We start from the raw sequence: 12,189 nt of genomic DNA, 5'->3' as shown, positions 1-12,189 counted from the left end.
TGGGCATTTAGGTTGACTGCAGGTCTTAGCTATTGTGAATTAACCTAACTGCTCCATTTCTGACCCAACTCCCAGCTGACATGCCTGGGCAAGCAGTGGAGGATGGCCAATTGCTTGAGCCCCTGCACTGACGTGGGAGATCCACAAGAAGCTCCTGGCTCCTGAATGGCACAGCTCTAGGCATTAAGGCCATGTAGGGAGTAAACCAGAAGGTAGAGTATCTCTCTCTCTGCCTCTGCTTCTCTCTGTAACTCTGCTTTTTCAAATAATAAATAAAGAGAATAATTATATATTTATTTGAAAGGCAGAGTTAGAGACAGGGTGCAGGGAAGGGGGAGCATGAGAGCAGAGTGGTGGCAAATAGAGTGGGAGAAGGAGAAAGAGATCTTCCATCCACTGGTTCACTTCCTAAAAGGCCGCAGCTGGCTAAGGTCGAAGGATCACCTTCACTGCTTTCCCAGATGCATCAGTAGGGAACTTGATCAAAAGTAGTCATAGGTGGTAGCTCAAACCAGTGCCAAAAAGCCAGTCCCAACAGTTCATCTTTAAAACCAAAATAGCTGTCCTGTAGCCTCAGTTCCATGAAGCTTATCATTTTTGCTATCTGAGGTACTATTCTTTATGCAAAAAGATGTAAAGATGACTTCTAAAGATTGTTTTTAGAAGATCTATATTAAATTCATCAAGAAAAGTTCTACCATGGTTCAAACTGGCAGATACAGAGCTGTGTGTGAGTGTGTAGATGGGTGAGGAAGGTAGACAAAGTGCTCTTATGATGAAAGAGACCAAACACATAATCACTCATGAAAGGACAAAGGCCAATTTAATTGAGATCTCTTGAGATCATAATAAATTAATTCCCATTCAAGATTAGGAATGTAATGTCCTTAACTAAAATGGTAAACATGTTTTCTCAGTTTAAAGGTTACATGTATGCAAACACAGTCTTAAGCAATATGTCTTGATTACTTAGGCAGAACTGAATGAATTCAAATCAAGGTATAAACTGTAATAAGCATTAATTAAGAAAAGTCAATAAAGTAAAAAAAAGATGAACCTTTCCTTTCAGAAAAAGCAAGTACAAAGGCTTTTTTCTATGCTCGCTGTACTTTCAAACATGATGTAGAGAAAGTTCCTTATCTCTCCAATTTTTTTCCACAGTTTAGTTTCCCAAACTAAGCTAAAGTTTGCCTAACCAGTAACAATTATTGCTACAACCAAGTACAAAAACTACTGAACTATTCTGGGGCATGTACAGGAGACCTGAGCACAACAGCTAAAGTAGATGCAATCCTTGAGAACTCACATATTCCTCTTCAGTCTCCTCCACAAAGAAAGCTTCTCCATTGTCACCCAACTTCATGTGAAGATCCACTGCATTGCCATTGATTTCTATATCGATCTAAGGAGAAAGAAACAATAAAGTATAATTTTGCACCCAAAGAATCTCTCATTCAAGTTAAACTCAATCTAAATTCTGGGTTCTCAAGACGAACTTAGTACTAAGGGTCCTAGAGCCACTGCCCCAGAAAAACATTGCTACCTGACCCACATTCCATTTCTAAAAAGACAAAAATGGACCTGGGTGGGGAGAGGATGGCTAACCAGGGATCAAAAGAAAATGTTTCTCCATCTACTTCTACAATAAATAAAAATTTTAATTACTTAATTCATCAAAGTTGTAAAATAGGAGAAATATCACTATTACCAAATATGAGTACCTTCCAAGTTACAGAACTGGCAGGCCTTTCCTTGCACAGTTCAGATCTGTGTAAATTTCAGTAACCTCAGTATGTGGGCTGTGGGCAACTTCACTGCCAGCTCTTCAGTCCACAGGTCACTAAGTGGGTAACAGAAGCCATCATGACCAGTGACCAACCACGTCACTTCTTCAAAGTCTGCCAGTGACTGATCACTGCACATCAATTTCAGTTCAGGGACAGACAACAAAATGCTGTTGTGTGGACACCTCATCTCTCATTGATTGGCCAAGATAAAAGTGCAGCAAAGAGACAAAAAGTGATAATGTGGAAGTAAAATTCAAATCAAACATCACAGAATTACAGAAAAAATGGCTGATCATGGGGACCATGACTCTGCTGACAATCATAGAGACTCTAGAAGTACAGCCAGAGGAAAAAAAAATGTATGATAAAAAAGTACTTATTTTTATTAAGTCTAAAGACATATTTTAACTTTTATTTATTTGAAAGGCAAAGAGATAGTGACATATATATCTCCCATCCACTGTTTTACTCCTCAATAACAGCTGCTAGGGCTGGGCCAGGCCAAAGCAAGGGACTCAATTTGGTCTCTCAAATGGGTGGGCAGGGACCCAAGTACTTGGGTTATCACCTGCTGCCTCCATGGTGCACATCAGTAGAAGGTGGGACTGGGAGTAGAGCCTGGACTTGAACCCAGACACTTTGATATCAGACGCAGGCATCCCAAGTGGTATCTTAACTGCTACATCAAATGTTCTCTCCAAAGACAGTTTATACATGTACAGAACTATAATCTTAATCACACAGATGTAGGGTAGCAATTCTGAAAGTATTTCATGTTTTCCAGGACTGAACAAATAAGTAGATACACTGGATAATCCGAGCTATGTTTCTCATGGTCAGAGAAAGGTTATAAATAAGGAGATGGGAACGAAGCCTGTGGATAGGCTGGAATCAGAAGAATCCCTGAGAACTCAAGATTGTTCCGATCAATGTAGATGTGCACATGGTATGTGTATGTATGAGCACACACATACACACACAGAGACACACACACTCGCTCACTTTCCTAGCTCTCCAGGCTGAGACAGTATAGAATCAAAGATGCTTCAATAGTAATGAGCACACTTAGTTTTGAGATCTTCATTTCTATTTAAATATTCTCCTATAAAAGGTATCAGAGCTCCCTGGAGAAGTCAAGAGATTTCTTGATGGAGGCAGGGAAGTAGCTAATTCTGGGAGCACTTCATGGTGCAAAAAAGCCAGGAGGCGCTCAAAAATTGATGGGAGTATTTAAAAGAGACTTAAAGGAGTTACACTAATAGTCAAAGTGTGCCAATTCAAGCAACTAAATAAGTATGATGGTACTTTAAAAAGTCTGGAAAAAGGGCTGGAACTGTGGCGCCAGTGGGTTGAGGCCCCAGACTGTGGCGCTGGCATCCCACTGGGTGCTGGTTCAGGTCTCAGCCGCTGCACTTCCCATCCAGCTCCCTACTAATGCACCTGGGAAAGCAGCGGAGGATGGCCCAAGTCCTTGCGACTCTGCACCCACATGGGAGACCTGGAAGAAGCTCCTGGATCAAAGACCTCTCTCTTTCTGTCTCTATCTCTGTAACTCTCTCAAATTAAACAACAACAACAAAGTTTAAAAAAATTTCCAGTCTGGAAACTGGAATTGATTGAGAAGTTTCTCTTGCTGCACAAAATTTTTGAGATCCATACATAGTTCTTTCACTATATGCATTTTCCTTGAACTCTCTAAAGACGCTCATGAGCATGGATTTCTGAATTTTTTGCACCAAAACAAACTTATCTTTTAATCGTATTTTCCAATTTTTTAAAGTTCCCTCATAATCATAAGTAATAACACAAATCGTAAAATTGACAAGTTCAAATGACATAAATGATTAAGTAAACAGGAGAAAAAGGCTAGCTCTGACACAGCAAATTTTTAATTAATAAATGGAGAAGGGGGAGCAGGTGTGTAGCCCCACAGTTAAGATGCCCATGAACCTAAGTGCCTGGCTTTGATTCCTGACTCCAGCCCCCGAGTCCAGCTTCCTCTTAATGCAAATCCTTAGAGGCATTGATGATGGCTCATGTAACTGGGTTCCTGCCACTCAAGTGGGAGACCTAAATCAGGCTCCCTGCTCCCAGCTGCTGTTCAGCCACTGCAGGCATTTGGGGGAGTGAACCAGCAGATGGGAGCATTCTGTTTCTCAAATAAGGAAACACTTGGCAAACATCATAGTAATAACTGCTGTGAGCAAAATTCATGAATGCATGCTAAAATTTTGTGGGCAAAAATATGATAAATATATTTGTAGGGCCAACCTGTGGCAGAGTGGGTAAAGCCTCTGCCTGCAGTGCCGGCATCTAGTCCTGGCTGCTCCACTTCCGACCCAGCTCTCTGCTATAGCCTGGGAAAACAGAAGATGGCCCAACTCCTTGGGCCCCTGCACCCGCATAGGAGACCCGGAAGAAGCTCCTGGCTCCTGGCTTCGGATCAGCGCAGCTCTGGCCATTGCGGCCATCTGGGGAGTGAACCAGTGGATGAAAGACCTCTCTTCTCTCTCTATCCCCTTCTCTATTCTGTGTAACTCTTTCAAATAAATAAATCTTTTTTTTTTAAAGATATTTGCACAGATCCAAAGTTTCTCCCCCATATAAATTCATAGTGAAGAAACCTAGCAGATACCATTAACGAAGTGATTCAAGTTCACAACACCAGTAATCAGAGCAACGTCTCCTGGTGGGATGTACCAGGAAGGGCACAGCATCACTCTGTCATTCTTGCCCCAAATGAGAAAACAACAGATAGCTCAAATCAAGAAACAGTCAACATAATAACTGTTCTTTAAGAGTCAAGGTCATAGGGAAAGACTGAGGAATTGTAAGAGAATGCAGGATGAATGTACATGGAGCTCTGGATAGAATCCTGGAACAGAAAGAGTAAAGTCATCAAAAAACTGGTGTAAAATTTGGATAAGGCCTTTAGTTAACAGTATTAATATCAATGTTGATTTCCTGGTTCTGATAACTGTAAAACTGTCATATAAAATGTTAACATTAGGGGAAGAAGTTGGGTGAAACATGAACACTTTAAAATTCATTTTAATTTGTCCTTAACTCTAAAAATTAACCAAAAAAATAAAAAGCTAAAAAATTAAATCAACATCAAGAAAAACAAAGACTGAGGAACTGTCAAAAACAGGAGGAAACTGGCAGGCACCGCGGCTCAATAGGCTAATCTGCCTGCGGTGCCGGCACACTGGATTCTAATCAAGACTGGGGCGCCGGATTCTGTCCCGGTTGCTCCTCTTCCAGGCCAGCTCTCTGCTGTGGCCCGGGAGTGCAGTGGAGGATGGCCCAAGTGCTTGGGCCCTGTACCTGCATGGGAGCCCAGGAGAAGCACCTGGCTCCTGGCTTCGGATCGGCGCGGTGCGCCATCCGCAGCGCACCGGCCGCAGCAGCCATTGGAGGGTGAACCAAAAGTAAAGGAAGACCTTTCTCTCTCTCTCTCTCACTGTCCACTCTGCCTGTTAAAAACAAAAAACAAAAAAAAACAAAACAGGAGGGAACTAAGGACAATAGAATGTTCTTATCTTGGGCCGGCGCCGCGGCTCAACAGGCTAATCCTCCGCCTTGCGGCGCCGGCACACTGGGTTCTAGTCCCGGTCGGGGCACCGATCCTGTCCCGGTTGCCCCTCTTCCAGGCCAGCTCTCTGCTGTGGCCAGGGAGTGCAGTGGAGGATGGCCCAAGTACTTGGGCCCTGCACCCCATGGGAGACCAGGATAGGCACCTGGCTCCTGCCATCGGATCAGCGCGGTGCGCCGCCGTAGCGCACCTACCGCGGCGGCCACTGGAGGGTGAACCAACGGCAAAAAAAGGAAGACCTTTCTTTCTGTCTCTCTCTCACTGTCCACTCTGCCTGTCAAAAAAAAAAAAAAAAAAAAAAAGAATGTTCTTATCTTGATTGCAGTGATGGTTTAATAGGTGCAAACATACGTTAAGATTTATCAAACTATATTCTTTAAATATGTTAATTTACTGTATGTTAACTATAATAGAAATTGGAAAATAGGATAAATTGGAAAAAAGGATAAACAGCAATGTTATGAAAGAAAAATTAGAAAATGGGAAACTAAAATGAGGAAAAACTCAAGGTGACTTAAGAATGCTAGTAATTTAACACAAAAACTAATTTTCCAGAAACAATTTCATAAATCAGTTTGCATGGGACAAATATTAACTCATTTTCCAATCAGCCTCTTTAATGTTTTACATATTACTGTTAATAGTCACTGCAAAGAAACTCAGACTGGCAGAAGTCACCTAAATACCTAGCACAATCTGAAATTTCTGAAGCAGCTCTAACAGCAGCAGCTTCTTCTACAATCAGAATATTAACTTAAAAAGTTACATGAGAACTAAAAAAGTTTAAAAAAATTATTTTTCTGAACTATTGTTAGCAAGAAGGTAGGGAAAAACTAAATTAGCTCCATAATCTTAAATTTTAAGTTTCTCAGGATGATCTAAAAATTTTAATTAAAATTACTGAACCAGATGTTGGACACGGAATATAATTAAAACAACAGTTATTATTGTATAAACTCTGTTTAGGATAAATTAACAACAAATGAAATATTTAAAGTTATTTTATATTTAATAAAAAAACAGATTCAACTATCCCTCATAATTGTCCTTTCTGGAAGTTATCCATTTACCCAGTACAGCCGGGAAAAATAAAATGATGTTTCTTTAGGATATAAATTCAGTCTAAACTGTTTATATACCATCTTAGAAAAATTACATTTCAAAGTCCTTACTTCTAGGGATCAAATATGACATTTCTCAATACGAGTATAATTACTTATCGTTTACTCTCTCGACTCTGAATGGAATTTGGTCTTTCCAAAAATTAAACTGAACCTCACACTGTGCCAATATTGAAGCTATTAAAAAGGGTATGCCATGACTTCTTTAGGCAACAGAGTAAAAGGATTTTTTAAAATACTTATGGAGAGAAAGCACTAAGTTGTTATAAATCCTTCCTAAGGTGATTACTTGAAATTTTACTTATCTGAAGGCAGAAAGAGAGAGATGGGGAGAGAAGGGAGGGAGGGAGAGGGAGAAGGAAATGGGGGGGAGGGAGAGGGAGAAAGAAATGGAGAGGGAAAGAGGGAGAGGAAGAGGGGGAAAGAGAGATATGGAGGGAGAAGGAGGGGGAGAGAGATATCTTCCATCTGCTGGCTTACACCCTAAATGGTTGCAACAGCAGGAGCTGGGCCAAGCCAAAGCAAAGAACCTGGAACTCCATCCAGGTCTCCTAAGTGGGTGGCAGGGACTCAAGTACTTGAACCATCATTTGCTGCTTTCCAGGCACATTAGCAGCAAACTAGATCAGAAGCAGAGCAGCCACTCTTGAACTGGCACTCTGATTTGGGATGCCAAAGTCCCAAGCAAGCAATTTAACCTAACCCACTGTGCCACAACGTCCAACCTAGGTGATTATTTTAAAGAGGACACTTGTTTTATTAAATTCTAGTAAACTGGATTCTAAAATAACCACTCATGCCGGCGCCATGGCTCAATAGGCTAATCCTCCACCTGCGGCGCCGGCACACCAGGTTCTAGTCCTGGTCGGAGCACCGGATTCTGTCCTGGTTGCCCCTCTTCCAGGCCAGCTATCTGCTATGGCCCGGGAGTGCAGTGGAGGATGGCCCAAGTGCTTGGGCCCTGCACCCCGTGGGAGACCAGAAAAAGGACCTGGCTCCTGCCTTCGGCGCGGTGCGCCGGCTGCAGTAGCCATTGGAGGGTGAACCGATGGCAAAAAGGAAGACCTTTCTCTCTGTCTACTCTGCCTGTCAAAAAAACAAACAAACAAACAAAAAAAAAACAAACAACAACAACAACAAAAAAAAAAACAAACAAAACCACTCATTTCCATATAATTTTAGTTCTTACACTGTGGCTCACTCTCGCTCAACACACACAGCATAGAACTGAGATGCTGAAGTAGAACAGATATACTCTGAGAAACTACTAGATGTAGCACACATTTGATTTTGTATATCATTCTTTGTCTAAGACAATCTCCAGTGTCTTTTGGGGATCAATTCATTCTCTATTTCAGACTTTGTATTTCAGGCATATTTTTAGAGTGGAAGTAGAACAGTTGTTCAAGTCAGGCCAATCAATAAACTTCATACTGGGCAACATGAACTACTCCCCAAGATACATAATCCAAGTCTGAAAGCACTATTCTATACTTCTGTAGAAAGTTGTCTTTCCAATGGGTTAAGTGAGCTTCAGGCATTGGCAGCCATCTCACATTAAAAAGAATCCAAACAAGGTGACAGAGCTAAGAGGTGGGGAGTACGAATTCTGTTAACAACTTTAATACAATCCGGACTGAACAAATGCCCCTGAACTTCAGCTCTGCAAGCTTTGTTTGCTTTTATTAAGAGGTAGATTTTTGTTACCCATAATGGTAACATTTATAACAGGGGTTATTTAACTTATTTCTTTCTAAAGATTTATTTATTTATTTGAAAAGCAAAGTTACAGAGGCAGAGTCAAAGAGAGAGAGGGAGAGAGAGAGTCAGTATTCGATCCACTGGTTCACTCCTCAAATGGCTACAATGGCCAGAGCTGGGCCAATCCGAAGCCAGGAGCCAAGAACTTCCTCCAGATCTCTCATGTGGGTTCAGGGGGCCCAAGAATTTGGGCCATCTTCTACTGCTTTCCCAAGCCATGGCAGAGAGCTGGATGGTAAGAGGAGCAGCCAGGACTTGAACTGGTGCCCATATGGGATCTGGCACTGCAGGCAGAGGCTTTACCCACTACACCACAGTGCTGGCCCCAGGGTTATTTTCTTTCTTTTTCTTTTCTTTTTTTTAAAATATATTCGACAGTTAGAGATATAAATAGTGAGAGAGAGAGAGAGAAAGGTCTTCCTTCTGTTGGTTCACCCCCCAAATGGCCGCAACGGCTGGTGCTGCGCCGATCCGAAGCCAGGAGCCAAGTGCTTCTCCTGGTCTCCCATGCGGGTGCAGATCCCAAGAACCTGGGCCATCCTCCACTGCACTCCCGGGCCACAGCAGAGAGCTGGACTGGAAGAGGAGCAACTGGGACTAGAACCCGGTGCCCATATGGGATGCTGGTGCCGCAGGCGGAGCATTAACCAAGTGAGCCATGGCGCCGCCCCCGCCAGGTTTTTTTTTTTTTTTTCTAAATAATTAAATCATCAGTTGTGTGATAAGGCATCCAAATTAATATTTAAAAATATCAGGTACAGATTCACCTTCTAAAATTAAACTCCTGAGTTACTATGATACACCAGGAGTACTGATGTTCTATGAAACAAGAACATGTAATCAAAATTATTATACTGCAGCTCTCTAAACAGTAGTTTTAGCATGGTTATAACTTCAAGTCCACTTCATAGGTATCACCACATTTAAAAATGAGGCCTTATATTAAATCAGTGAAAAGCTTTCTCTAACAAACTTACTTAAAATTAGAATCAATGCAAAGAAACAGAAGTTTCAATGCAAAAAAAAAGTTAATACAAATTTCCAGCATATCTCAAAGTAGATATGGATTCAATTTTAATGTTACAGGCATGATGTGTTTTGGTAAATCAAATGGCCAAACTTTCTCCCAAACCTATCCTTTGGGTTTCCAGGATACTGAGGGAGTGAGAAAGAACTGTTCTCTTTTTCTGCATCTTAGGGATACGCTCCTACTAGGAACTCAAGGGCTAGACGAAATGTTCAAACAAATGAATTGTGAAGCCTTGCACAGAAATTGAATTACTTCCTAAATCAGAGGCACACAGCATGCAGAAAAAGCTATCTTGTGCTCAGTCACCATTTGCAGATGCACAAATCTTCTGTAAAGTAAAACTGCCTGCAGGTTCCATCTCAAAAGGCCAGAAGACTGATCCAATATGATCAAAAACCTGGATCTCAGAAAAATAAAAATAAAAAAGCCCTAGAAGCAGTTTTACAGAGATCCTTGCACAACTGATGGGAAATTCCAGTGTATAAAGTTTGTTGCTGATTCCCCCAAAATAGATTCACCCTGACATTACTATTAGCTACTATAACCTGAAAGAAAGAAAAAATAACAGAGAAGCTAAACTGTAGCTATACAACACCATTTTTACAAAGGAAAGTTTCTAAGACACACAGCAAATTGCAACTGCTCTTGCTTTCTAAAGGGTGACTGGGAGCAGAGGCCAGAGCACAGAAGCCCTGTTATTCTAAACAGTACTCTCAGGTGGAAATTGATATTCTAACACCTAGAAATGAGTTTTTCCTGAAGGGAGAATAAAAAGAAAGAACACTGAATTTTGTGAAATTCATTCTCTTTTACTCTCAACATAACGCAAGTTTAATACATGGAAACTTCTGTTTAAAGAATGAGATAAACTGTGTCAAATAGCAAAAAGTTGAAAACAGATGTTTCCAACTCATGCCATAGATCTAGATCTGTGCTAGACAGCTATGAGGATCTTTCACTGTGCTTTTCTGTTTAAGATTTATTTATTTATTTGAAAGAGTTACACAGAGAGAGGAGAGGCAGAGAGAGAGAGAGGCAGAGAGGCAGAGAGAGAGAATCTTCCATCCGATGGTTCACTGCCCAATTGGCCGCAATGGCCGGAGCTGCGCTGATCCAAAGCCAGGAGCTTCTTCTGGGTCTCCCAAGTGGGTGCAGGGGCCCAAGGACTTCAGCCATCTTCTACTGCTTTCCCAGGACATAGCAGGGAGCTGGATAGGAAGTGGAGCAGCTGGGTCTCGAACCGGCACCCATATGGGATACCCCATACTTCAGGCCAGGGAGTTAACCCACTTCGCCACAGTGCTGACTACCCCCCCCCTTTCTTTTTAAAGATTCACTGTGCTTTAAAACCTTGACAAAACCTCTACATTATTTAGGCAGATACTGTTGGGGCAAGAATCGAAAAGAAAATGCTACTAGGTACCTGCAACATTTTACTACTAACTCAAATTTTCCAGCTTGATTGGTATCAGATACACTGGCAAACATTTCAATATCTCCAAATCCAGAAGGGAAGAGGATAGATGGATATTATCTGTATTTCTATATATCTATATCTGTATCTATATCTATAAAAAGAAAAACCAACATAAATATCTTCTGAAGGAATCTTTCCTATAACAAATGAAAGCCAACCAGTATGGTCTGTGAGGTGGCATGTCCATCATACCTAGGGACAAGTGCTGGTAACAATGATTGAATTCAGATCACAAGATTTTAAGCTTTGTTAAAACAAATAAAATATACCATTAATTAATTTCCTCTAGGAAATATGCTGATTGTGTCAGCCAATTCCATATGATAGCATTACCCTAAATATTTTAAAGTGCAATATAAGGTAAAGGAAATTTTTCTTTTTCTAAATAAGCCTAACATCCACAAGTATAATTCTAGCTTTAGTTTTGTTCTTCTTAGTAGCAACATATAGGATTATCATAATTATTTTCAGTTTCTTTTCCCCTTGGAGAAATTTCCCATATTACAACTTACTGAATTTATAAGCAACTTCAAAATCGATATCTAAAGATTGACTTTTTGTGTCACTTGCCTTCAACATCATTTATATCTTTAAAAAAAAAAAAAAGTCCCCAAAGCTACCAATAGCATTTTACTCATTGACACTAACTTTCCCCTCCATGAGGGACAGGCTGTGCCCTGCAACTCACCACTTTCTCTTTGGATCTCAGGACTCCCAGCTTCCCAAAGCGAACATGGAAAGGTGAACACTGGTAGGTGCCATCCTGCTGCTGCACCACGACGACATCAATGCACCCAGATAAGGTGGCCTGGTTAATGCCCTTGTAGAGTTCCTTCACAGTGACAAGCACCTGCCCAGCCAGCTGTCCCACATAATTCATGGTTTGAGACTGTAAGAAAAAAAAAAATTTGATGTTAACAAATTTGTAGCGCTAATGACAATGACAAAGAAATAGTGGGAAACTACATTGTTCATTTTTACACCAGATTTCATATCCCTATTAATCTTGCTGGTCTTAAACCCATCAGTCTGATGCTACTACTGTCTTTATACATTTCCAGACACATACAGTCCCAAGCTGTCCTGTATCTGACAGGCTGTCCCCACCAGAGACTGAGGACACAGAAACTGCCTTTTCTTTTCTTACCATAAAGGATAGTACCAACTGCCATTAGAGATTTTTCTTCAAATTTCAGGACCTGCACAGAATCACCAAGAACCATGACTATCTTCACTGCTGTCCTGCTGATGCAGCATTTGGAACTGGGCTATCCATTTATTTTGGCCACAGCAGTCAAATTATATACATATATAAAAAAATCATCTCACCTTTCAACAACACAATGTAGCAAGTGAGAGCTGGGTTCAGTATTTAACTATTAATGGAATATTATGTCTCAGATATATGCTAGATTAAA

The 12,189-nt window shown here is 41.0% G+C and overlaps 1 protein-coding gene across 2 annotated transcripts in view; it reads right to left on the bottom strand.

Annotated features, from left to right (window-relative positions):
* LPIN2 (lipin 2) overlaps nucleotides 1-12,189 on the bottom strand; it is a 102,457-nt gene that overhangs the window by 35,531 nt on the left and 54,737 nt on the right. For both annotated transcript variants that reach the window (XM_062201417.1, XM_062201416.1), the window contains exons 2-3: nucleotides 11,460-11,660; nucleotides 1,307-1,402 (exon numbers count right to left, since the gene is read on the bottom strand). In XM_062201417.1, the coding sequence (XP_062057401.1) occupies nucleotides 1,307-1,402; nucleotides 11,460-11,651 (288 nt within the window). In that variant the 5' untranslated portion in view covers nucleotides 11,652-11,660. The remainder of the gene's footprint in view (nucleotides 1-1,306; nucleotides 1,403-11,459; nucleotides 11,661-12,189) is intronic.

Source organism: Lepus europaeus, chromosome 9 (assembly GCF_033115175.1).
Source record: "Lepus europaeus isolate LE1 chromosome 9, mLepTim1.pri, whole genome shotgun sequence".
NCBI classification, from domain to species: domain Eukaryota; kingdom Metazoa; phylum Chordata; class Mammalia; order Lagomorpha; family Leporidae; genus Lepus; species Lepus europaeus.
The sequence above is the reverse complement of the archived record's forward strand: the minus strand, read 5'-3'. Positions and strand labels throughout refer to the sequence as shown.